Source organism: Portunus trituberculatus, chromosome 48 (assembly GCF_017591435.1).
Source record: "Portunus trituberculatus isolate SZX2019 chromosome 48, ASM1759143v1, whole genome shotgun sequence".
Classification (NCBI taxonomy): domain Eukaryota; kingdom Metazoa; phylum Arthropoda; class Malacostraca; order Decapoda; family Portunidae; genus Portunus; species Portunus trituberculatus.
Window position 1 is genome coordinate 7,495,925 of NC_059302.1, and position 27,500 is coordinate 7,523,424.

At 45.3% G+C, this 27,500-nt stretch overlaps 1 protein-coding gene across 6 annotated transcripts in view; it reads left to right on the forward strand.

The window, feature by feature from the left end:
- The window catches only part of LOC123498554 (netrin receptor UNC5C-like), a 397,723-nt gene that overhangs the window by 10,320 nt on the left and 359,903 nt on the right, over nucleotides 1-27,500 (forward strand). For 5 of the 6 annotated variants that reach the window (XM_045245754.1, XM_045245758.1, XM_045245756.1 and 2 more), the window contains exon 2: nucleotides 25,936-26,113. In XM_045245754.1, the coding sequence (XP_045101689.1) occupies nucleotides 25,957-26,113 (157 nt within the window). In that variant the 5' untranslated portion in view covers nucleotides 25,936-25,956. Of the gene's footprint in view, nucleotides 1-24,071; nucleotides 24,083-25,935; nucleotides 26,114-27,500 lie in introns of those variants that run through there. The other variant, XM_045245755.1, reaches the window with a different exon arrangement.

Here is a 27,500-nt window from a genome sequence, read left to right on the forward strand (position 1 = left end):
CTTGGGTCACGAAATACACTCCTCTTTTCTTAGAATAATTTTTATCTTGGTAATATCATTTAGCATACTCTTTTTTTTATCTTTTTTTTCAGTTACTGCCTCGTGCTGGTATGTGTGATGTATTTAAGGTGTGCGCCTTGCTAAGGTACTGGGTAAATTGTGTTTGGGTTCATTCTCAGCCTGAAAGAAAGCCTTGGGCGGGACAGGAGTGTGGAATAGTGGTGGGAGGAAGGGAGGTGGGGGAGGGTTGGCGAGAGGGGAGAGAACAGAAAGGCAGGTTGTGAGAGGACAGGCAGGATGTAGGAACAAGGACTAGGAACTGTACTGCTTTACATGGAATATCTAAACTTTACCTTCTTCTAATTTCCTCATCCTGACGTGAATCTTTACTGATTACAGAGTTGTTCATGTTTATGTGGGAATGTCTAGAGCAAAAAATTACATACCCAGCAGAAATTTTTCATTAGTTTGTCGGTGGATCTTTCATGGGTAATTGTGAGTGAGTTCTCTATCCTCGGTATGCAGATTAATATTTAAACAATGGGTGGTATGTAAACAAACATCTCCATTAGCTTAATTAATGTCTGCGGGGCCACCTCCTCTTCCACCAACACCTCCACCACTACCACCACCTCCACTATTATTAAAACAGCTACCACGATTTCCATCACCACCAACACCACCACTATTATTGCAACTACTACTACTACTACTACTACTACTACTACTACTACTACTACTACTACTACTACTACTACACATGTTCGACCACCACTACAACAACGACAACAACAACAATTACCACTACTTCCCCTTCCTCTTCCACCAGTACTGCCACCACCATTATCTTCATCACCTTCCCCTATAGGCAGCATTATTCTCTAAGTTTCCCCACTAAGGCCCGGCTGACGGCAGGTGGGCGGGTTGCTATTGTCCATGAGGAGAAAGAGGGAAAGTGAAAGGAAGGCGAGGGCATAATCAAATGGGAGGGAAGGAGAGGACGAGAGGAGGTGCCTTGGCTTTCCCTCTTCTCTCCCCTCCTCTCCCCTCATCTCCCTCTGCAAGTTGCTAAGGTAACTTCCACTCAGAAACAGCCTCGGCCCTCCATGCACAGCACCTCTCGTTCTAGGAAGCACCAAGGGATCTTCCGGCCATTGTGTTGCCTAAAGTTAAGATGGGATGCCTTTCAGTATAGCAAAAGTCTCTCCCGTTGATGCTAAAGGAGAATTACTGCCCGATATACTTGGTGTGGGAATTCATAGCCTTGTCAGATTCAACCGTGGTGTCTGCCAAGGGGCTAATTTTGACCCTGATTTTATTTGACGCGTTGTTCTTGTCGGGTTTGCCTCGTTCGGCTGTCGTGCGGTAAAGTATAAGTGACGTTAATTTCTCAGCCGCCACCTTTGAGCTGAACAGGACTGCAATCACGAAAACTCTAAGCGTCACGTGAGAGATAGTAGCAGGAGGTTGCAGGGAAGGAAGGAGGCAGGTAAAGTTGTGAACAGAAGGCTTACAGGTGCTTGTGTCTTCCTCACCTGGACAGCCTTGACTCAGGTGAAGTGAGGTGAGAGTTTCTTGCCGAGGGGATGGAGGGGGTCAAATATCTCGTTATCTGGGTGGGCCAGGCCAGCCAACAGAGCCTTGCCGGCGAGTCATTAATAGATTGGGTTAGGGGAGGAGAGGAGAGGAGAGGAGAGGGGCGAGTGTCCAGTCCACCACGTCCTTTCCTGTGGGGTACGTGTTCGTGTACGTGTGGGCGAGTCTCTTGGTGCACGGCGACCCCCTGATCCGCCGTGCTGTTGCTACTCGCAGGCTGTAATTTGGCTGCATGAGTCACCGTCGGCAGCCTGCGTCGCCTGTCCTACCTCCCTCCCTCCTTCCCTCCTTCCCTCTTTCCTTTCTTCCCTCCCACTCTCTCCCTTCCCGTACCCTCCCCTTCCCTTCCATCTCTCTCCCCCGCCCCTCTCCATCCCCCCCTAAGCAACCATTAACTCCTGATGCCGTACTAAATTTTAAATAACAGTGCAGCGCGAGACGGAAGGTTCGATGGACACATTGCTTATGGTGGCGACGGACGGCGACGGCTGGCATCTGTCCTTCCTCCCTCCCCGCAGTCCTACTCTCTCTCCCTTGTACCCCATTCCTGACTCCCTCCCACTGTTGCACCTCTCTCAGTTATCTGTTTTCCTTCACAACCTTTGATCACATCTCTGACCTTTTTCCCTCACCCCCACCTTTCCACCCTCCCTTGCATCTCTTCTTCAGCTGTCTCGTCTTTTCCCTCCCTCTGAGCATCTCTCCTCTGACATCTCTCCCTTCCCACCATCCCCACTCTCCCTCCCTCGTCTCACTCTCCCATGCACTTTTCCTCTCCTTGGCATCTTCCTTATTCGTTTCCCTCCCTCAACGGCTCGTATTACAGGCAAGTCACTCGATCCCTTCACGAATATGACTCGGAATTGGTTGTAATGAGCTTCCTCGCAGCAAAAGTTGGCCGGGTCCTCATGCTGTCAATGGCGTCCTGGCGCTTCTTATTCTCTGTTTGTCTGTTGAGGAGGATGTCTTTACCAATGACAAGAAGGAAAACGAGGAAGGAGAGAGGAGGATCGTGATGTCCTGTGTAGCGATCATGGAGAGAGCGAGACTAATATTCAGAAATGTTTTGGTCTCTTGCCACATCTATTTTCAAAGGCCACAAAAGATCATTAGCAAGGCCCTCAGGACTGCTTCTTCTGTTAACCATGTAGAAATTTTGTTAATCATTCTCTAGAATCATAAAAAAGCCCTTAAAAATCCGTAGAACTTTGACTAGTGATGGTGAGCTGCAGAAGGTGTTTACAAAATGCAATCTTAAGACGTGTAGTACTTGCTTCCTCTTGAGTTGTGTACACGTGTAGAAGAAAGTAAGGAAAAATCTCTCACTGTTAAGAGGATGACTTATCTTGCTGTGTGTCAGGAGGGGCTATCAGCTGGCGGGGAAAGTTATGGCGCGGCTAGACTTGGTTAGGTCGCACAAACTCCTCCTTCGGTCTCCTCCTCCTCCTCCTCCTCCTCCAGTTGCGTCTCCTCACACTGCAGGTAATTTAACTCCCGCCAGGTAAGTAGGGGGTTGGTGTGCGATTACAGACATTTATCTCGGGATGTGTGTGTGTGTGTGTGTGTGTGTGTGTGTGTGTGTGTGTGTGTGTGTGTGTGTGTGTGTGTGTGTGTGTGTGTGTGTGTGTGTGTGTGTGTGTGTGTGTGTGTGTGTGTGTTTTAAGGACAGGTGGAAGACCAGTTTTGTGTGTTTTGCCTCCATCCCTTTTTCTCTTCCCTCCCTCTCTCCCTCTCCCCTTCCCTCCCGATCTTCACGCTCCCAAAGGGATAATAATACAAAAGCAGGATAAAAAAATTATATATGGCATCCGGGGCAGCGCCGTGGGTGTGTTTAGATTGTTACTGATACGATCTTTTTTTTGCCGTTTTTAGCGAGTTTTTGAGCACGCACGTATTTATAAGGGCTCATATTCACTAATTGATATATAATTTCGATAGAAACCTTAAAGGGAAGATAGAAAAAGCAGGTTGATTGAGAGCTGCAAATGAGGATATTGGCACAGACACGATAACATGTTCAAATATGTCTACCTGTTAATCAAAACACAAACATGACATTTCCCCTCATGAAAATATAGAGAAAGGTATGTTTCGTAATTCAGCTGGGAAAAAATGTTAGAGCCACTAATAAGGTCTTTGTAGAGACACAATACTATGCTTCAATCTATCAATTTGTCTAAGCAATAAACATAATACTTCCCCTTGTTAGAATACAGAGAAAGGTATTAGCTTTGAAATCTAGGTGAAAACAAGGAAACAGAAGAAAACAAGTTGAATGAGTAGCGCAGTTTACAACACTACGTAGGATATGAAACACAGCAGTATTTAGTTATTTGTCTATCTAAAAACAAACAGAATACTTCGCCGTATTAGAGTACTGACGAAGGTGTGTGACTGTAAGCTGTAGAGTGGACTGCAGGGAGCCAAAGGGAAAGGATTAGAGGGGAGTGAAAGGAGAGACTACATGGAGCTGAAAGGAAAGGGGGAAGATGGGCCGACTGCAAGGGGACTAAGAGTGTGCTGGAATAGGATACTAGAGTTAAAGGTGGTGGTGGTGGTTGTGTTGGTGGTGGTGGTGAAGTGTGCAGGTAAGGAAGAGGTCAACACACTGGTCACCACTTCCTCCTCCTCCTCCTTCTCCTCCTCCTTCACTTCTTCGTTTCCTTTCCCGCCATTTTCCTCCTCCTTCTCTTTTCGTTTTCCTCTTCGTCCTCTTTCTTTTCGTATTTTTTTATCCTCTATTTTTATGTTTCATTCTTTCTCCTCCTTAACGCTTTTCAATAATTTTACTTGTTTCCTTCTTCCTCCTCCTCCTCCTGCTTCTGCTTTTTAATTTCAACCTCATTCTCTTCATTTTGTTTTTCATCATCTTTCTTTTCCCTTCTTCTTCTGTTCCTCCTCTTACAGCACACCCACCACCACCACCCTCACCACCACCACCACCACCACCACCACTACAGTTTTCCATTCCACGCAACGAAGATAGACTGAGAGCGAGTTTACATATGAGAACCCCCAACGAGAGAGAGAGAGAGAGAGAGAGAGAGAGAGAGAGAGAGAGAGAGAGAGAGAGAGAGAGACTTCCTCTCCCGCACGAAGAGAAAAAGAAAAAAGAAGCCCAGTAAATCGTAGGAGTTGATTGCTTGAAATGTTTTGCTTTAGGTGATGAAAGACTCTTGTTTATGAAGTGGAAGCGGGCGGTTGTGGCTTGTGGTCTTCAATATTTAAGGGACTCTGCGCCAAGAAGATAGCTATTGTGCCACGATTTATGCGGACAGGCTGTCATAGGCGGCCCCTCTTGACTTGACAACCGCCACTAGCCAGCCAGCCACCGCCACCAGGAGCCTTCAGGGGGAGATCCTAACCCCATCAGTTTCGGATCAGTGGTCGCGAGAGGGACGAGGTTCTGCCCATCCCTTCCCGTCCATTCCCGTTCCTTCCCGCAGTACAGGTGGTCTGGTTAATTTGCGGCAGCCTCCTGTTATAACTTAGACGAGATGCTCTTCCTTGTGGTACCATTAGGGTGTGGCCATTGAAAGAGAGAGAGAGAGAGAGAGAGAGAGAGAGAGAGAGAGAGAGAGAGAGAGAGAGAGAGATGAGGAAATGTTAAATAGAACACAAAAGGACAGGTTTAATTCGTCACAAAGAGAGAGAGAGAGAGAGAGAGAGAGAGAGAGAGAGAGAGAGAGAGAGAGAGATCGTAAAGTAATACACTGCTGCAGGAATTCCTTGCATGAAACACAATAACAACTGATGTATCTTCGAAAACTCCATCGGTATATGCAGGGAATATTTGCATGTGTGTGTATTCTGAAACTAAAATACTTGTAAATGCCTAATACTTCATAATTCTTTTTCCTCCTCCCCATTTCCATGAATATTTAGAGGCAGTTGCATATCGAGAGAAAGAGAGAGAAAAAAATAATTGAGATCATAAAGCTGCTTAAAAGTTTGTATTTTTAGTGCATATGTGTGTACGTGTGTCTGTATAAGGCGTATTTCACCTTGAATATGAGAGAGAGAGAGAGAGAGAGAGAGAGAGAGAGAGAGAGAGAGAGAGAGAGAGAGCGGGTGAGATGGGGGACAGGGGGAACAATAAACATATATGCAATCAGACAAAGCTCGGGAATCATATACGAAGATAAGAACAAGAAGGAAAAAAAAAAAACATTTACCAAATATATAGCTTGGTATTAAAGCGAGAAAATGAGCCGAAACCTTCGAGGAAACGCGGCGCACACTTGATAACACAGATGAGGAAATGACAGTAAAACATAACCAGCGCTGCAAACTGCCTAATAAACAAGCATTTCTGGCAGGAAAACAAGAAATTTTCCGTGTTGGAGGCAAATATCTCGACAAAATTTCCTGTATTTGTTGGTGGGGAACAGTTTCTTCTGTAAATATTTTGCAGAAATGGAATAAAAAACAAAAAGATTAGGAAGTGTATACTCGTATGTATTCAAACTTCTAAAAAAAAAAACGGTTACTCTCAACAGTGATAGATGAGAACTATTTCTATTTTGCCTATCCAATGTTTGACTATTGATACTCTCACGTTGTACTCTGTGGAATGTTCTGATTAATTTTTTGTTACTATTATATTTACACAAGAGCTATAACAAAGGAAAAGCGAGTCCTGGTAAGATGGGGAGCAACCTCAGGCTGTCTCATTCTCGTTAGAAAAGATTGAACACTCATACCTTCTTTTCCTCAATACTATCACGTTATCATCCCTCTCCCTTGCCTGGTAAAGATGCTTACGTATTATAATGCAAGTAACCTAGACACGCGTAATCCTACTAGACGGATCCACTGGGAGGAATCAGACATGTTATCTTTTATTTTTTCATGTTCCTTGCCTCGTGTCGTCCAGAAGCAAATGTGAAGATGTTCAGAGGTTAATGTTCACTCGTATGCTAATGTTGATACTTGTATTTGTTTGATATGTTCTCCTTGTAAGTTATTGCCAACAACATTCAAACAGTCCCTTTACTTCAACGCTATCACATAGTTAACTCATACCACTGTATTGCATATGTGTTCCGTATATTGATTTGTGCAGATGACCAATGCAGAGAAAATACGAAGCGTTCATTCTTCTTATAATTCTTCCCCGGTTGGAAGTATTGTATTACCATTAACAGTTGTGATATGAACGCGGGGTGACAGTGAGTTAGCACGCGCCACCTGATCCTTCCCGACAGTCCGGCTCCTAAGAGTGCTACTTGATGGTTCTTATCACGCTGGACTGAACACGAGAACTTCTCAGCTCTCAAGATGGTCGATAGTGGAAGCTCAGTCAGACAAGTGAAAATACTTCCAGGTAAAAGTTTGAGGTCCCGGCTTGTGAGGGACGAGAGGGATCAGTCTTCCAGGAGCTGGTGTCTAGGCTGGAAATCTGGAATTTTTGCCATGATATGTTGCAGGTACTTGCGCGTTGTTTATGGTGGTGCGTGTACCTCAGAGTAGAGAAACTTCCTGGCTCGTCTTTTGAAAGTATACACGGAATACAAGCAATACTGATAAAAAAAAACGCTTTAACTTTGCAGACTGGTCACTTGTTCAACTCTCCAGAACATAAACGCAATACAGGCAAGACCAGTACAAGAATCAAAGAACAAGGTAGCGAGAGGTGAAATATTGACGGAGGAAACAGGGGAAGCTAACAAAAAAAGGCACCAATATATAACTGTCTGCATGAAACACACCAGCTGCTGACGAACATAACGCAAGGCAACACAAAGGCGATACCCTAAGGACACCTTCCATCGGCAGGTGACCGGAAGAGGCTGCCAGCGGGAGGTTTACAGAGAGGCGGCTTGACAAACAGTGTGTCGGCACCACCTTTCATCCCCTCTTTTGAAGGATGATAAATCTTTCGCCTCCAAATGAACCTTAGGCGGAAGGCAGGAGGAGAGGGCGCACCGCTGACTGAATCTAAACTTTCCAAATTTTTATTTCTCCTTCACCTGCGTTACCTGCGTTTCTTTTCAAGTTAGCTCATATGGCTACTCAGGTTCCTCTGTGTGTGTGTGTGTGTGTGTGTGTGTGTGTGTGTGTGTGTGTGTGTGTGTGTGTGTGTGTGTGTGTGTGTGTTTATATGTGTCTGAAAGTGCGTGCGTGCGTCAGTGCGTGCGTGCGTGCGTGATACCTTTCGTACTTCGCTTTTATTTCTCCCATGCTTCCTAATCACGCTGCAGAAATAACAACACTAATACGACTGTGAATCCTGAGAAAAAAAGACATGTTTTTTTTTCTCGTGAGCTGCTGGGCCGTACCCTGAAGTTAAGAACGTATCCAGGGACATTAAGCCGCCGGAGTCTCGTGTCACGGTGCTATTCTATCTTGGACTCTTGAATCGCGTTCTCCTTGGAGTTGGAGGTGGAACAAGAAGTGAAGGAAAGAAGTGGAGGAAAAGGAAGAAGAGAGTAAGAATGGCCGTAAGGAGGAGAAAAAGGGAATGAATAGTCATTGGGTCTAACTAAAAAGCTGTGTAGTGATGGTAAAATTAATTCCCCGTGGTAGGAAAATTCACCTTGTCATCCTCCGTCTTCCGCTTCCCCCAGCCGGTGCACAATAAAACGCGGGGGTGGTGCCTATCACAGTTCATAAACGCGGGAGATCGATGAGGCGTGAGGACCTTCCTGCCTCGCCTTACCCCACTTCTCTTCCTTTCTTCCTACTCACCCTCCCTCCCCTCGTGTCCCACTTATGACTCTGGCGTGCAGTTTACGAGTCTCTGCTCAGTAATCACATTTGCTACAGGTATTCCGCCTGTCGGGTCTCATTAGCCGACTTAGCTTGGTGACGACTTCTTTTAACGATATGGTCTAGTTGCGTGCCGCCGCCGCCTCAGGAATATCGCGGGGTTGTGGAGCAGCGCCGCCTCGCCTTGGTGTCGTGTGGCCTGAGGTGCACTGGAGTAGAATTCTATCACGCCATCACCGCGAGTGCCTGGAGCCAAGCACAAGGGAACGCCGTGGTCTCTAATTAATTTACGGCGAAGGGGGAAGATACGCCGTGAAGTTAACGCCATCTTTGCATGTAAATATAAATCCCCCACCTTTGTCGAGGAATTAAAGGGCGGACAACACGTGCAGCGATCGGAGCAAGACAGTGTCGCTCCATCACACTGACCTCTCCTTCTCCAAAATCTCTCCCGGCCATTACCACTAAATCTCTCTCAAGCCCGCTACTGACCCGAACCACTGATTGGCCAGGCATCACCGTCTCTCTCTCTCTCTCTCTCTCTCTCTCTCTCTCTCTCTCTCTCTCTCTCTCTCTCTCTCTCTCTCTTCTTAAAGCACTGTGAAAGAAGGTGAGAAGGTTTCGAGGTCGACTCGTCTGTTATTTATCAGCATCGGGAGAGGGGCGGGGACTGCGAAGTGTCCGGAGGAAGGTAATGGTTAAGATAGTTATTGTCACAGAGGCGAGTGATGGTAATTACAGTGTCTGGCATATTGCCCGTCATTTGTCACCCACGAGAAGCCTGGACCGTGAATAGAGGGACTGGAGACAGGATGGAGGAGGAGGTGAATGAAGAGGAGGAAAAGAAGAGGGACGAGGATGTTGGAAAGAAAGGAGTCGTGTGTGTGTGTGTGTGTGTGTGTGTGTGTGTGTGTGTGTGTGTGTGTGTGTGTGTGTGTGTATGTGTGTGTATTGTGCATTCTAATCAGTACAAGTCTCGGAAGCCTTGACAGTGAGGGATTATTTCATTTTTGTAATTATACTCAGGACCGGAAAGTAGCCAAGAGGGAGGTGAAGGTGTGACGCCAGTGAGTGTGTGAGGTGGGGCGCAGCGGGCAGTGGAGCGAGACACACACACACACACACACACACACACACACACACACACACACACACGTTTAATCTACAGCAGGCACTAGTTTCCCATATTTAGTTTCATCTTATTCAAGTTTGTGTTGTGAATGAAATATAATCACGTTCATTTTGACCTTCAAGTCACGGGGCCAAAAATAGTTAGCCAATCAATCGCCCTTTAGTTTGAAGTTCAGAATTAGAGCAACATAGAATAGTGGATATTAAAGAGCATGTATTTATATTATTACACTTTTAATTGCCGGAGCAGAGAGAGAGAGAGAGAGAGAGAGAGAGAGAGAGAGAGAGAGAGAGAGATTAGGCGATTGGCAATTTCACGTTTAAAGTTTAATAAAGTAACAACATGGACTCTCTCACCCACTCATTAAGGGAGCGAGCTCGAGTTTTTAGCAGGAATTCTTTCGCTCATTGCTACTTCCATCTCGTAAAAGTATCTCTCAACACCTGGCATCTCTCTCTCTCTCTCTCTCTCTCTCTCTCTCTCTCTCTCTCTCTCTCTCTCTCTCTCTCTCCAGACTAGTTTACTCATAAGTCAGAGAGAGAGAGAGAGAGAGAGAGAGAGAGAGAGAGAGAGAGAGAGAGAGAGAGAGAGAGAGAGAGAGAGAGAGAGAGAGAGAGAGAGAGAGAGAGAGAGAGAGAGCTAGGGCAATCAAAAACAGGAGTGAAGTTATGGATGGCAATATTGTACGTGTTGAAAAGAGCAAGAACCGGTCTCTCTCTCTCTCTCTCTCTCTCTCTCTCTCTCTCTCTCTGGTCAAGCAAAACTTAAGGATGAACAGAGCAACTAAAGTGAAGAAAGGAAAGGATGATGAGGAGAAAGGAGAAGATTGGGAAGAGTCTCTTAGTGCAAGGCAAGGAAAGGCTGAGTAAAGGGAGTAATCAGTGACTTTCCAGGCTCTATTGTGGGCACCCAGTCGGCCGTGGCGGAGCAATCGGTGCTAACTCTTAAGAAGAACACGATCGCTTTCAATTACAGCAACACTTAGCGCCTTTATCTTTCTCTCTCTCTCTCTCTCTCTCTCTCTCTCTCTCTCTCTCTCTCTCTCTCTCTGGGTAAGGAAAAAAGTAAGAGTATAGAAAATGTTCATGGATTGACTTTAATAATGGAAGAGGAGTTAGTTGGGTGTGCTTGCTTTCCTGTGTGTGTGTGTGTGTGTGTGTGTGTGTGTGTGTGTGTGTGTGTGTGTGTGTGTGTGTGTGTGTGTGTGTGTGTGTGTGTTTGTGTTTGTTTTATGTGTTTGTTTGGTTTGTGTTTGGTGAGGTTTTGCATAAGTTTTCTTTTATAACACTCTTTGGATTTGCATTTTAGTTGTTTAGTTTCTGTCTGTATAACTGTTTCTCTCTCTCTCTCTCTTTTTTTTTTTTTTTGAGGTGTAGTCATTTTGTATAAATATATTTTTTTCTTTCTCTTTTCATAACTGTGTCGTTGCTTAGTGGAGAACCTTTAGGAGTAAAAGATGCAGTCGAAAAAAAAAAAACTCAAAGATATTTATTCACTCCTGTTGACGCATTTGCATATCACGAGCGACTATTTGTAGTTCCTGTGGCGTTCGATTGGTGGTCCAGGGGAGAGAGAGAGAGAGAGAGAGAGAGAGAGAGAGAGAGAGAGAGAGAGAGAGAGAGAGAGAGAAAACAAAGCGAAATGCGAAGGGAATATAACTTTATCTTTTATCTTTATTCTCTCTCTTGTCTCTTATTTTAGTACCTGGTCCATTTTTTTTCCCTCCGGTCGTACAAACAGGAAGTGGCGCACCGTGTAATCTGTCTCTTTGTGGTTCCCAACTGTTGTCTTTCCGAGACGATAAACATTACATTTTTCGGCATTTCATCAGCCGCGCCTCGGTGGGCAATTGTGAGCGGGTGAAAACGATGGTATTTATTCCTCCGTCTCGCCTGGATCAAGGGAAACATGCATAATTTAGCGCCATGATTCGTGTATGCAAACCTGAAGGAAAAATTGAACCGGCCCATGCATAGAAAAAGCGTATAAGAATGAAAACACGAGAAAAATTTAGCTGCAGATTTTCATATTTTTTCTATCTTAGCACACATCTAATGCCTTAAGTCTATCGAAGAAGACAGGTATTTGTTTTCCAAGGTAGAAACTGCATATTTTACTCATCCCGAAAAGTGTGTGAGAATGTTTCGTCCAATATTTTCCCTGAGCCAAGGCCTAATGTTCTGTTGTTTTCACCACTACAGGTTTTCTTGGCTTTGTGTGTGAGGAGGAATTAGTCACAGTTGTTAGAGTGAGGGATACACTGAGGGATACACCGCCTCCACCCACTCGTCCTGTCCTGCCCTGCCTTTCTCTCTCTCTCTCTCTCTCTCTCTCTCTCTCTCTCTCTCTCTCTCTCTCTCTCTTCCAAGTCCATCGCTTTCCATTCCACACTGGGATTCCCTTCATTTACCATCTATGCCCTGACATGTTATCCCTATCCCTGAGCCCTCCCTTCACCCCTTTCACCTCGCAGGCTTTACAGTCTCTCTCTCTCTCTCTCTCTCTCTCTCTCTCTCTCTCTCTCTCTCTCTCTCTCTCTCTCTCTGCTTGTTTTTCCTCCACCCTCTACTTTCTATTCCTGTCTGTTTACTTGTATATGTTAAGATGCCTATTAATAGACTCCTCCTCCTCCTCCTCCTCCTCCTCCTCCTCCTCCTCCTCCTTCCTCCTCCTCCTCCTCCTCCTCCTCCTCCATCTTCTCCTCTTCCTTGTTGATTTCTTTTCCTACTTCCACCTTTCTTTCCTTCCTCCCTCCTCTCATCCCACCTTCCTTCGTCCTTCTGTCATTTCCTCCCGTCCACTTAACGCCCACCTCCTCCTCCTCCTTTTGTCCCTTCCTTCTTCCTTCACCAGTCTTGTGGATCAACATTTATGGGAGGGGGAGAGGAAGTCATTGTGAGCAGAGTCAGTGGTGTGAGTGGCCACTGCGATCCACTCTGGCGGGCTAATAATGTAGAGATAATGACCAATTAATGCGGTCGTTTGCGGCGTGGGAACTGGTCTGCGTTTGGGATTTACGGAAATTAGAACAACTGGATACTGTGTTACGACTTGGCATGGCTTGTGTGTGTGCATGTTTTCTCTGTGTCTCTCTCTCTCTGTCTGTCTCTTTCTCCTTTTTGTTTCTGTCTATGTCTCTCTCTTTCTCTTTGTTCCAGTCTATGCCTGTGTCTGTTGGCTGTGATTCCGTGTTTTCTTTGGTTTTTCCTCCTAAGTTTCTCGTTGTTTTCTTGTTTACTCTCTTTTTGGTTGGTAATTTGAGTGTTGTGGTTCTTGTCTCTGTCGTTGTGGTTGTGCTTATGTATTTCCTTTTGTCTTTTCTTCTTATTTTTTTTTCTATTTGGTGGTGGGGAGTTGTAATTAAGTTTAGTGTTTGGGCAATCTATTTGTGTGTATCCCTTTATATTTCCTTGTGTTCGTTGTCCTTTCCAGCATTAATTTTTCTTCTTTTGGTTCATAAGGTGTGTAAATAAAGTTTTCTATATTACGTTTCTTTATATTTGTTGTATTTTCCTTTTTTATTTTAAAGGGAGGGATTGGGGCTCGTTATAAAGTGAGTGAGTTTGTAAGGAATAAAGGCGGAGGTGTCCCTGTTTTTCTCCTTCAGGTCCCAAGTCGACGTTTTCAAGGAACCATTGACTTTGAGTGAAGGCGAGAAGAAGGAAGTGACTCTCTTTTTCTCCTTCCTCTCTTATTGTGGGTGTTTTGCATAATGCGGGGTGAGTTTGTCCAGCCTTTTTTCTTATTCCCACCTCTCTCTCTCTCTCTCTCTCTCTCTCTCTCTCTCTCTCTCTCTCTCTCTCTCCGCGAGTTGCTGTTTACGAGGGTTGTTGTTGTTGATGTGGTGATGATGGTGTTTGTGTGTTCGCGTGTTGTTTGTGGTTATCTACGTGGGACGGTGTTTGTTATTGGTTGTGCTGTTGGTAGTGGTGGTGGTGGCGGTGATGGTGGTGGTAGTTGCAGCAGCCGCCGCCTTCGTCATCGCTGTCATTGTTTGCTGTTAATTTAGTCTGTGTTTGGTTTGCTTTTCGTTGATGGACTAGTGGTAATAGTCGGTATTATTTGTTTCTGTTTAATTTCCAGTTATATATATATTTTTTTGCCTTAATTTTGTTGTTAACCCCTTCAGTGCCTTGACACACTTCCATATTCCTTGTGGTTACTAATTAGCGATTTTATACAACTTCAGAAACTTATGTGGGGATTAGAATAGTGAAGTCTGTGGCCGTTAATCTTCTGACCTCCATCCTAATGTCAATGAAATGGACTAATGGTACGCAAATATCAAGGTAAAAATGTGTGCCAGTACTGAAAGGGTTAATTGTATTTTTGTTTGTTATTTGATTTCGTGATGGTTAGTGTTAATCATTTCCCGTGTTTATTTTTTTCCAGTTTTTCATTGAGTTTTTTAGTTGCGTTTTTTTTTATCTTTTTTTTTTTATCATTTTTACATAAGAGAATCTGCCTGTCTGTGTGAGAAGGGCTTCCAGGGTCTTGTATGTTTGTGTGCCCACGTATTTCATGTCCTGCCAGAAAAAAAATAGATATATAAAAGAAAAAAAAAAACACTTAAGCCTCTTAGGATCCTGGTTTTGTCCCTTCAGTAGAGTGATATTTTTGAATCATTGCTATTCTTTCCCAAACTTATATTTCAAAAAAACATTCTCTCTCTCTCTCTCTCTCTCTCTCTCTCTCTCTCTCTCTCTCTCTCTCTCTCTCTCCTATACATTGCAGGGGTGTGCTTAAAAAAACTTCCCTTTCTTGTAGAGTAATAAATAAAAAGACCGTCTCAGTAATCTGATTCGAAACTGGCCATTGTTAGAACAGCACCGCCCGGGGAAAGGGAAGGGAAGGGAAGGGAAGGGAGGGAAGGAAGGAAGGAAGGGGAGAGAAGGGAGGGAACGGAAGGAAGTAAGGCAGGTGGGAATAGGGCTACCGTGGAGAAAGAGAGAGAGAGAGAGAGAGAGAGAGAGAGAGAGAGAGAGAGAGAGAGAGAGGAGTATTTTAGAGGAAAGCTTCTCTGAGTATCGGGGAGAATGTTTACTGGAGGATTTAAAATTTTTCTCCTTCCATTTAATGAATATTGTTTTAGTTTTCATAATGGTGGCTTTTTATTTCTTTTGTTTTTAACTTTTCCTACAAATCCTCCTTTATCTGCTTCTTTTCTTCAGCTCCTATACCTCCTTCTCCTCCTCCTCCTCCTCCTCCTGTTCCTACTCCTACTCCAACTCCAACTCAACTCCTCCTCCTCCTCCTCCTCCTCCTCCTCCTCCTCCTCCTCCTCCTCCTCCTCCTCCTCCTCCTCCTCCTCCTCCTCCTCCTCCTCCTCCTCCTCCTCCTTTCCTTCTCTCCTCTTCTTCTTCCATCTTAAGCTCCTCCACCGTCATCTTCAACTCCTCCACCATCACCTCCTCCTCCTCCTCCTCCTCCTCCTCCTCCTCCTCCTCCTCCTCCTCCTCCTCCTCCTCCTCCTCCTCTTCCTCCTTTCCTTCTCTCCTCTTCCTCTACCAATACTTTCTACTCCTCTTCCTCCATCTTAAGCTCCTCCACCTCCACCTTCAACTCCTCCACCATCACCTCCTCCTCCTCCTTTTCTCCTCCTCGATGTCATTAGGCACCTTGAAGTTTTTGAAATTAGATTAATTGTAATTAGTCAAACGACTGTCATCTCTTGCGTGTCATTTTCTCTTGACAGCACCACCTAATTATTTTCCTTCCGCACGTGTCTTTTTTATTTTATCTCCTCCTCCTCGTTTTCCTCCTCCTCCTCCTCCTCCTCCTCCTCCTCCTCCTCCTCCTCCTCTCCTCCTCCTCCTCCTCCTCCTCCTTCTTCTTCTTCTTCTCCCTTTTTGTTTTTTCTTTCGTCCTTAATTGCATAAAGCGACGCAGCTAATTGTTTTCTCGACTTTCATTGTCTGTTCTTTGATATTTTACAGCGTCTTTTTTTAATTGTCACACTAATATTAATTTTTTCTCTTGCTTATTTTGTGTTTATAATTCTATTTGGTGCTCTGAAATTACTTTTCTGGTACGTTTTATCTTGAATACATCTCTCTCTCTCTCTCTCTCTCTCTCTCTCTCTCTCTCTCTCTCTCTCTCTCTCTCTCTCTCACCCCATATCCCTGCACTGCCATCACCAGCATCGTCGTGGGTAGCAGCAGTATCGGACATCATCACCATTATCATCCCAGGGGCCAGGCTGGAGTGGGGCGTTACCTGAAAAGTCAATTAAGGAGGCTACTTCTTTGCATAGCTCTAACCTTCCCCTCCCCAATCCTCCCTTCCACCCTTGCCTCTCCTTTCCCTCTTAGTGACGTGGTTCCGGTCATCCCTTCACTCCCTTTCAACTCCTCCCCTCCTGCTAACACTCCCGCATATGGCCTGCCTCCTTTCCACAACATTCTTACTCCATGGCGTGCTTCTCTCTACTCGTATTAGTTGTCGGTTCAAAGGGTTGCGTGTGTTTTTAGCTTGCCTGTGTGTTTGTGTGTGTGTGTCAGCGTCCAGTTTGAGTTCAAGTCACTGCATAGATACTCGCCTAATGAATGCCACGTTCCTCTGACGCTAGCTGGGTTTTGCTTTCCCTTGCTCACTTCTCCCTGTCAAAAAGGCCCCAACGAGACCCAGAATTTACATAATGAAGAGGTAGATATATAACCCGTACTTTCTTCTTTCTTCCCGTCCCCCAAGACTTTATGAGAGACAGGACTTTCCAACACTTGATTACACAGGTGAGTGCTTTCTTCTCCTGTTTGCAGATAGGGACCGTAAAGTTGCCTTGTTAACGAGAATATTAAAATGCTCTGGTAACAAGTGTATAATCGTGGTGGATTCAGCTGGACAAAAGTCGAGGAACGAGGTGTGTTTTCATTGCTCCGTACCCCACACCTGCCTTAAAGGGACCGTGTTTGTTGGAAGGCTAGTGCATCTAAAATTCTGTAGGTTGGAGTTTTGTTGTGGGAAACTAACGGTATTTACGCCGCATATTGGTGACTGGAGCATGTAAAGAAAAGAGGTTAAAGGAGTGGGAACAGAGGCGGGTATGTACTGTGGAGGAACAGAAAGAGGAGGAATAGGAGATTGAGGGCAGAAAACGAGATGAGGTATGAAGAAGAGAGAGTGTAGAAAGAGAGCAACAAAGTATCTGTGAATAAAAAAAAACTAATGAAGAGTTTATATTATTCCCTGCAAAACATGTAAAACAAAAAGAAAATAACATAAAAAACCTTCAAATTTCGATTCCATCACTATCACGTCAGTTTGTCAGTGTCTTTAATTCTGCACCTGTCTATTATTTACCTTCACTCACTATATTAAGTACATGTGCATATATTTTCCCACACAATTAGCGACTATTGCCCTACACGACAACTGACTTGAAATAATGATGGATAGCGACGCGGGAGAGGAGAAAGACTCACACATGATAAACACTGACAGACAGACGCCAAAGATGGGAATGATATTGATAGTCGTACAGCAGAGCGAGGAAGGGGAAACGAAGAAAGAATCGTAGAAGAGAGGAAAGAAGATGAAGGAAACGAAGAGGAAGAGTGATGACCAGAAGGGAGGGAGAGAAGGAGGAAGAAATCTCAAGAGGATGGGCGTGGAGATAAGGACCAGAATTATTAGAAGAGGGTAAAAGGTAATTGAAGGGAACTGAGAAAGGGGATGGAAGTGTCAAAGGGAGATGTAGGAGAGGGAGAAGTGAGGGAGGAAGGAGGAGGAAGGGACAGAGGTGGTGATTCTGGTTAGAGGACGAAAATTAGGTTGGCCGAGGAAATTTCTACCATTCTCAGTGTCTCTGGAAACTGGTCGAGCAAAAGAAAAGGAAAGACAACAGCGAAAAATAGGAGAATAGTAGTAGTAGTAAAAGGAGGGGAAATAGTAAATGAAAAGATAATTAAAGATTGGATGCTAGAAATAGTAAAGAAAAAAAGTAAGACTGCAAAAAGGTTACAAGAAAAAGATGTAAACGAGAAGGAAGAGAAGGAGAAGGAGCAGAAGGAAGTGGAGGAGGAAGAGAGGGGTCATGCCAGGGTGTGAAAGTTGAAAGTGGAGGGCGCCCTATCTGATGGCCCCGTCCGTTTGTCTGTCTATCCGTATGCCGGGGTCGTCCTGCCTCTGCCTGGTGGATGAAGGAGATCGGAGAGTCATGGCACGCTTATGCATCCCCATTAGAAAAGGTGTTGATTGCTGAACGAGTATTAGACGAGCGGGAACTGCGGGGCGGAGGCTGCTCTTATCACGCGGAGAGAGAGAGAGAGAGAGAGAGAGAGAGAGAGAGAGAGAGAGAGAGAGAGAGAGAGAGAGAGAGAGAGTGTATAAAATAAGTAAAATTGCCTCGGAACACGACGTTGGAGTTTATTCAGAGTGGAGAGTTGGAGAATAAATGTCTAGAGTTTTTTTTATTGTTTATTCGTTTGTGTGTGTGTGTTTGTGTGTGTGTGTGTGTGTGTGTGTGTGTGTGTGTGTGTGTGTGTGTGTGTGTGTGTGTGTGTGGCGCACATCACTCATTCATCAGACTCATGTGTTCATTACTCGCATTTTTTTAACTTTCTGGCTCGTGTGTTTGTGATGAGATATAACTTTTTGAGGTTCTGGCTTTTAAAAATACAGGTTTTCCAACTTTTTTTTTTTAGTGTGTGTGTGTGTGTGTGTGTGTGTGTGTGTGTGTGTGTGTGTGTGTGTGTGTGTGTGTGTGTGTTAGCCAATTCCAAACACGTAACCTTTGGCTTAAAAGTGGACGGGAAAAAAGAAGCAAGAGAGACGTTAGGACAAAACTCTCCCATTCCAACCATCCAAGGAAGGAGGACAGATACAAATGGAGCTTTTAAGTACTCTCTCTCTCTCTCTCTCTCTCTCTCTCTCTCTCTCTCTCTCTCTCTCTCTCTCTCTCTCTCCCTCTCTTGGTCTGTCTAATCTCGGTGAAGCAGAAAAATCTTACTTCGCTGTCAGAAAAGGACCCGGACGAGATTTTATGTAATATCAGATCCACTGGACGTTGTAGTTGAATACTTGATAAAAACACTACGCAAACACTTTCTCTTGATAACTTGTTGGAGATTTAGCCGTAGAAGTAGTAATAGTAATAGATGGAGGATGATAGGTAGTAGTTGTAGTGGCAGTAGTAGTAAAACAGTCTCTTTTATACGTTAGATAATAGAAACAGGTAAAGTGAGTCTACCTGAAATGGTTTGGGGTCTTGCTTATATTCGAGAGATGGAGAGAGAGAGAGATCTTTGGGGACAAGGAGTTTAAAGAGGAGAATGTCAAGGCTGTAGTGCGTGTGCCTTCTGATCTCTGCTGATGACGTGTGGCAAGTGAGGCTCCGATAGCATCACCGATCTTGTGGCTTACTCTCTTTATCAGCGGCAGGGGCTGGCTGGAGGAGTGAAGGGGCGGCGAAGCAGAGGCAGAATGGCTGTGAGGCTGAGGTTGCTTGGTGATGGTGGTGATAGTGGCAGTACTGGTGGTGGTGATGGTGGTGGTGGGTGCTTGTGGCCGGTCTTGCTCTCCCTCACTGACGTGTTTTGGTTTTCTGCCTTCGTGAAATATTTATTGGGATGACCTGACTGTGTGGGGTTTACAGTCCAGTACGGTCCTTCTTCTCGTCCTCCTTTTCCACCTTTCACTCGTTTTCCTCCATGTAATTCTCACTTTGTAATTTTTTTTTTTTTTGTTGTTGTTTGTAACGTCTCCTTTATCTCCTCCACCTCCTACGCCTTCCGTTCCTCCAGTTACTACATTCCTCTCCTTCTGGCTCCGTTTTCCTTTCTCATACGAGTATTAGCCCAAGGACGTCGTGTTCTCTTCCCCCGCTCATATCCTACTCTATATCCTCCTCAGTATCCCTATCACATGTCTCCGGAGACGCACCATCCTTACGTTTCTAATATCACGCCTCGTCTACACAAAATAGTACCCACGTAAATATTCAGGGTTCGATTTTCTTCCCCCTCACCTGAATGCATTACGATTCCACTCACCCCTCGCCTTCCTTTCTTGACACCTACACTTTCTCTCATTCCTTTTTTTTTTTTTCTCCGTGCCTCCCTCCCTTTTGCCTGCCTGCCGTGATAGGTCGACCACGCCTGCATGACTCAGAAACCCGCCGAAGGTCGATTCCTCTGTCATGGATATATTGATTCTTGACTTGCCCCCCGACCCGCCGTGAATGCAAGAAGCCCCATTAATCGTATTGGCCTGCTCTCGTTCGTCCGGCCCGATACAATGGATAAGGAATATAGGGCAGGGAGGGCAGAGAGAGAGAGAGAGAGAGAGAGAGAGAGAGAGAGAGAGAGAGAGAGAGAGAGAGTTTATTTCTGAAAAGTCTGAAAATCTTGCCACATGGAAATAGGAAAAAAAAAAATATTAGTGATAGTCTTCTTTCTTTTCTTGCTGCTGCTACTACTACTACTACTACTACTACTACTACTACTACTACTACTACTACTACTACTACTACTACTACTACTACTACTACTACTACTACTACTACTACTACTACTACTACTACTTCCAATGTTTACAGGATGCCAAATACCAGTCTATACATTTCTGAATAGCCTTCTACAAAGTGTTTTCGTATCTAAATGTTACCTATTAGCTCGTGTTTCTTTTTCTTTTCTTCTATCTTTTTCTTTCTCTCTTTCTTTCTCTCATGTTGGTTCTTTCGGATAAGGTCGGGCCAGGCTGGAACGAGCGATTCCTATGCTCTTTTGTTGCAGATTCTGAGTCCCTCCTGTGATCCCAAGTGCGGGTGGTGTGATCGCCAATATATCACCTTTGATTCCTCTCTCGTGTGTCCAAATCCGATTGTTTTTCTTCATCGATTGGCGGCCAGAGAACCCGATCCCTTTGTTACCAGTTGGAAGTCATCGATAGTCCTCGTTTTCTCCATCGCACCCAGCTAGAAAAGGGATCGGAACCTCTCTTTCTCTTTCTTTCTCTTTATCTTTGTTCCCTTTGAGTTCGTGTGTGTGTTTTGCTCCTCGAGGTCGGGTTGTGTCCTTGCGATTCGCGTTTGGTGGGATCTGAATAGCTTTTGTTCTTGTGTCTTTCTCCACACACACACACACACACACACACACACACACACACACACACACACACACACACACACACACTACACATTTTCAGGCGTATTCCAGTAAGTGTGCGCGATTTAGTATGCAAACTAAATCGCCTTACATCCATAATATTGTCTGCATATTTTACGCTCCAGTATCCTTGTTTAAAGTTACTTATATATATTATTCTTTTTTGACGCGTGTGTTTGCGTGTGTCTGTACATTCGTTCGTTTATCGAGTTAGCAATATATTATATGCTTTGTTTGAAGAATATTTACCGTGAGCTGTATCTGTGCGGTACGATGCCTAGCTGTATTCTGCCTGGGTAATCATTCCATCCTTCTCAATACTCAAACTCTCGATGCTTTACACGGCTGCCTTTACATTTTATCCCTCAGAAAAAATGCTTACAGTATTTATAAGTACATTTTAAAATTACCTCTCATTATCATATTTGGCTATAATTTTGATACACGCTAGCCAATGATTGCTTTACCAACAAAATGCGTAATATATTCTCAGCAACAAGAGCAAGAGCGTTTGGGAACAGTCGCCTCGCTTATTTTACCTTGCCTCACCTCGCCTTCACACACACGCGTTCCTTCCTCAACAGGTGAGTGTGTCGTCAATTTGTGGCGCACCTGAGGCGACGACAAGATAGGAAGGAGGAGAAGGAGAAGAGAAGGAGAGAGAGGGAAGGGAACAGCGTACAATTAATCACGCCTCGCCAATCCATTCATGCAGATCACCACTCCTGCCCCTCTTTTCTTCCTCCTCCCTTGCACACCGTCCCCTCTCCGCTCTTCCTTATTGACGGGGAGGCGCTCCGGTCATTAGTTGTGTTGTCTTGCCGTGGTTGTCTCGCTCAGGAGGCGGTTGTCTAGTGGTCAGGACGCGAGGGCCGCTGGACACTCCCTTGTGAGCTTGGAAAATGGTACACACACACACACACACACACACACACACACACACACACACACACACACACACACACACACACACACGCGGAAGGTATATTCTTTTGCTTTAGAACTTGCTGTGGAACGACAGAAGATACTCTACTTACTTCATTTGCCTTCTTTTTGTTTGCCAGTGTAGTGAGTACAGTTGCTGGTGTTTCTACGAGTTTCTCTCCCAACGGTATTTAATGAGGATCCCCCGCCTCCTGCTTACGTGAATTTCCCACACTCGCTTACCTGATGCCGCACCGTAAACACACACACACACACACACACACACACACACACACACACACACACACATACACGGAGGAAAAGACCTATACACTTATACATCTACCCTTTTCTCCCCCCTTCCCTCTCCCTCTCTCGTCCCTTAAGCCTCCCGAGATTACTTCTGGATTCCTGTCGTGATTAATGCGTGGCCGGCGACAATAACCTCCCCTTGGCTCCTTAGGTGAGCTTCCGCGGGCCCCTAGGTGGTGACGCGCGGTAATTTAAGGCGCGAGGTGCTGTAAAGACGGAAGGCTCTGCTGCGGTGGTGCGGTGGGAATCTGTATACGTTGATGAGACAGGGACGGAAGGAGGGTGAGGGAGAGAGAGAAGAGGGGTGGACAGCAACGGTGTAGTGGTTGGTAGTGATGAAGATGGTGATAGTTAATGGTTTTGGTGATGGTGTGGTTCTTTAATAGACCATTTATCTAACTACAGGGTTCCTTTTTTTACTCTCTCTCTCTCTCTCTCTCTCTCTCTCTCTCTCTCTCTCTCTCTCTCTCTCTCGTTTTAAGGTTAATCCGACCTACGGTATAAATGCACAATTATATATTTCTTTGTTCATTATGGTGTAAATTTAACTCTCTCTCTTTCTCTCTCTCTCTCTCTCTCTCTCTTGGTACGAAAGGAAAGAAATCTCACGAGTCTCCCACGCGCCTGCATATCCTGTTACCGGTGCGCTGGTGGCTGGTGGCTTAGGAGCATGTGTGGTGCAGGAGTATGTGTTTGGCGTTGGGCGGCGCGACGCTCACCGCGGTTTGCAAGCACTGGGGCCCTTGGGAAACTTGAGGCCTGAACGCAGTGTTACTTTACATAAATTAGCTTTTTTTCATATATTGTTAACGTTTTTATGCATCGTATTATTTTTCTCGTTCCTGTCTGAAGTTTGAGGTTACACGGAAGATTTTTTTTTTTTGCGTGGCAGTATTTCAATATTCCGGTTTTTCGATACCTTGCATGTTGGGAGTAAAAGTTGTGCTGGTGAGAATATTACAGCTACACCGTGAAACTCCCAGGTAATGGTATGCTCGTTGGTGGTGATTTATTAGTGATTATATTGTGGCCATCTCGCGGTTTATGTGCTTTTCACAGGTAAATGTTTCCTCTCGTGATTGTTTTTGTTCCCGGTGATGGAAATAGGTTTTGCATCACCTGGACCTGTTCTCTAGCGCTTCAGATGATGACTCATTTGAGGTATACTCTGCAAGATGTTGATGTAGAGAGAGAGAGAGAGAGAGAGAGAGAGAGAGAGAGAGAGAGAGAGAGAGAGAGAGAGAGAGAGACCACCTCCTCTGAATACTAACACACGAGAAACTTAATGCCTTCCAACCTAAATTGGGTCCGCAGCTTCACATGCCACGCGGAACATCGCCTTACAATTTTATCTGATAATTACGGCGTCGCCAGGTGGCACTTAAATGCAACCCTTGACGTCACATTTGTAGAGTAAAAGACAGGGTAAAAAACGTTACATGATTGGATGTCTTGCTTCTGTTACCAAACCCTGCTTACCCCTCCCACCCTTCCAAGACCCTCACCCTGCTCTTCTTCACCACTCCCTTCTTCCTCCTCCACCTGCATCTCTCCAAAGGGGAATGGCCTGGCAAGTAGCGAGTCGCCCAAAAGGAGGTTAAAAGAGGCCTAAGAATATGTGAATATTGCTTTGTTAGCATCTGGGAATGAATGGATAACTTTATGAAGTGATGAGTCAGTGGCAGGTGTTATCCTTGGCAGAACCTAAGCATCTTCCAGGCGAACCTTAACACTGAGGCAAAACACGAAACAGTTATCACCACTACTCATCCCACCCTCTCTCTCTCTCTCTCTCTCTCTCTCTCTCTCTCTCTCTCTCTCTCTCTCTCTCTCTCTCTCTCTCTCTCTCTCTCTCTTGCTCCTCACCTCTCTCTCCGTCACACCTGCACCGCAAACCTCCTCGTCTCCATATTCGCTCAGTCGCCTGCTTGACCAGCTTTCGCGACGAGCAGTAAGGAACGGCACTGGCCACAACAGTAGCGGCAACAAAAGCGGCGGCAGAGGCAGAACCAGTAGCAAATGAAGGTACCCGGGGAGAGAGGGATCCGAGGAGGGAGGTGACCGAGGAAGGTGGCAGAGGGGGTTAGGTAGCCGAGAGAGGAGGAAGAGGCAAGGGAGAGCAGGTTAAATATACCTCTTAAAAACTTGACACAAAAAAACGCACCTTGATTTTGGTGTGAGGAGCAGCTGAGGTTCGTTCCAGAGGAGAAAGGAGGTCTCGGGAGTGCCTTCAGGTTGCCTCCGTCAAGCATATTCGTCCAGGCGAGGAGGAACCTGTCCAGCACACAGCCGCCTTCTCCATGATGTATCGCTCTTAGGTGTTGGTCTCCTCCCTCTGCTCTCCTTCCCGGCGCGGCCCAGAAACCCTGCAATCCGAGTGACGTGCGAGGAGCGAGGTGGTTACTAATATTTATGATAATAGTAATGAGGGTAATAACAATAATAGTAATGATAATGATGATAGTATAAACTTGTTGATGTCGGAACGTTCTCTCTCTCTCTCTCTCTCTCTCTCTCTCTCTCTCTCTCTCTCTCTCTCTCTCTCTCTCTCTCTCTCTCTCTCTCTCTCTTCTGGTTCTTTCTTTCACACACACACACACACACACACACACACACACACACACACACACACACACACACACACACACACACACACACACACACACACACACACACACACACACACACACACACACACACACACACACACACACACACACAGAGAACAATTATATATCTTTAAACTTATTTCTGCAGTAGGATCGTTCCCTCGGCAGGAGCCACGTTAGGAGTGCTTCGTTAAGGCTGAAGGGAGGCTGAGAGGGAGGGAAGGATGCTGGGAGGAACGGAGATAGGGTGGGAGGGAGGAAAGGAGGGAGGGAGGGAAGGAGGGAGGGAGGGAGTGAGTGAACAGAAGCACAATGATATTTTATGTGGAGGCAACATTCTGGCTCTGGGGCACCAAGAGAGAGAGAGAGAGAGAGAGAGAGAGAGAGAGAGAGAGAGAGAGAGAGAGAGAGAGAGAGAGAGAGAGTCAACCCAGCACTGATATCTGGGTTTGGTGAAAATTGCACAAGTTAACAAACCCCAATATTACCACCATAGTAAAAAGAAGAGAAACATGCATGGAAACTACCACTGTGTATCTAAATTGGAAATTGTACCCCTAACTTAATGGTTCTTTAAGGGAAAAAAACACTTAATTATCCACCGGTAGACAGGTGAACCAAGCGCCACCACCACCACCACCACCACCAGTAAGGGTCGTAGTATGGTAGTCAGGGTCCACCATTGGCCAACAGGTAAGAATGTGGCCTCATATGAATACAGGTTCTTGGTGACGGTAGAAGACAACGGTGGAAATAAGAGAAAAAAGTGATAGAAAGATCGTACCAGAGAGAGAGAGAGAGAGAGAGAGAGAGAGAGAGAGAGAGAGAGAGAGAGTTAATTCATTTATAATTCTCTGTGATAAGTAGCGGTGAGGTGGGCGGCAGGTATGAGTGATGGTGATAGCAGCAGCCAGCAGCAGCAGCGGACACCATGGACGGGCGCCACTCCCTTGCTCTACATACTCCGCCATTGGTTGCTTTTACATATTGCTGGGGCTTCCTGATTGGGCCAGTTACATATTTGAGTAGAGGAGGTGTCAGTGGCATGCATCTCTCTCTCTCTCTCTCTCTCTCTCTCTCTCTCTCTCTCTCTCTCTCTCTCTCTCTGTGTGTGTGTGTAACTCGGTACGTAAAGAGCATTCAGACACTCATTATGTATCCTTTGTGTGTGTGTGTGTGTGTGTGTCTGTGTGTGTGTGTTGCCCTGACTCATGATGCTGATTGATTTTACCATTGACTGTTCCGTGTATAGCGCGTGTGCCGCTCTCCTAATTGTCCGATCGGTGATAATTGCCCCGTCATCGTGTCGGAGTAATTTGATGCTTTAACCCCCGAATTTCCTGATGTACGGCGGGAAAGGCCCGAAATTAGGCGGGGAGTTATCGTTGTGTGACTGTGTATGTGCGTGTGACTGTGTATGTGTGTGCGTGTAACTGTTTGTGTACGAGTGTATGTGTGAATGTTTGCGTGTTAGAGATTGCGTGCGTCAGTCAATACACGTTCATTTATTCCTTTTGTGTAATTACGATTTGTTTCCATATACTTGCAGATGTGAGGGGAGGCGGGCAGGATGGTGAAATGGGCCCAGGGGGAGCGCCGCCCCCTCCCTGGCGCCCCCCGCCCCCCACAGCGGCGCTCGGAAATCCTGTTGGTCCTTCTGCTGCTCCTTCAGGTGGCGGCCTTTCTGCCCACCGCCACTGGAGAGCCCGCCCCTCACCCTGGCCCAGGTCTGTGTCTACCTTGTGTTTCTTAGTTGTAGTCCCGAGCATATGCGTCAGACTCCTATTGTTCTCCTTATGACTGAGGCTCCTGTGTTGATTTCCCCTGATGACTCGAGTTTATGTTGTCCTGTTTCTATGTGAGTCCAGCTCCTGATGTTCTTTCTGTTTCCTTGTAACTGAAGCTCCTCTGGTTAAGTATTTTATGTGATTCGAACATCTGTCATTTTGTTTCCATGTGACTCTGCTTCCTGTTGTTTTGTGTTAATGATTCCACTTCTCGTTGTTTTGTTTTCATGTGATTCCAGCTCCAATTGTTCTTTTTTTACATGATTCGCGTTTCTTTTTATTCTGTCTTCATATATTTCAAGCTTCTGTTGTTCTGTCCGTCTACTTTTAATCCAAGAAGACAGTAATTAGCTTCTCTGTCAAGTTTGTTTCTACCTTCCATTTACCTCATTGTAGTTCAGAAGTTATTACTCAAGTTCCTTTTGTTGTCTCCATATCCATTTTTGATTCAGGAAGATGGTAATGAACTTAACCGTCAGGTGTCCCTACACTAGCTGGCTGGGTGTGGCTCGTGCGGCTCGTGCAGGAATGAGTAGTGAAAGGTAGCATGGCCTCCTTACCCTCACCATACTAATGTCAATTACTTTTATATACCTCTGTCGTCCTTTGTATTATCGCTCTCCAATTTTGCTGTTTTTTTTCTTTTTTTTTTGTTCTCCCATTCGTGGTTGATTAAATTTACGATTCATCATTTTAATGTTAGTGCATTTTTATAGTAGATCGTGAGAAATCTAAAATTCCATCTTTTTAACCTACCCAGAATTGCCACGACTCTCTCTCTCGTCCACTCTATCTCTTTGTATCACGGCCTGCGTCCAGTCCCCCTTCTTTTCTCTTTCTCTGCCTGACCTCTCGTTGCCCTCTTCTATGCAGGAGTCACTATTAACGCACCAACAATTACTGGTCTTGGCGGCCTCCGGGAACAGAAACTCGTCCCGTGAAAGGCGTAGCTGATAATAACAGTTGAGATTAGGCAAGCCATTGTCAGTGTCAGATTATCATAACAGATTGCGCTGATCTTAAATGAAGGAATCTCCAGGTATAGTTTGCTTCAGTTTCTGCAAAGAGATGATTGGGCTACCACGTTTTCCCATCTCCTTTGAATTTTACATTGTTTTGATTGTTATCGTAATGGAACTACGCGTAGCCGCGTATGAGAGCGTGCTCAGTCTTTGTGCTGGCTGATGTATCTTCTGTCTCCGCGTAAGTTGCTGGGAGGCTTCGTAAATATTCATAAGTTATAATGAAGCGCACCTGAATTAGTAGCGGCTCTCTAATTTACTTGTGATTTTATTGATATCTGTAACGAAAATTCAGGGAAGGCCAG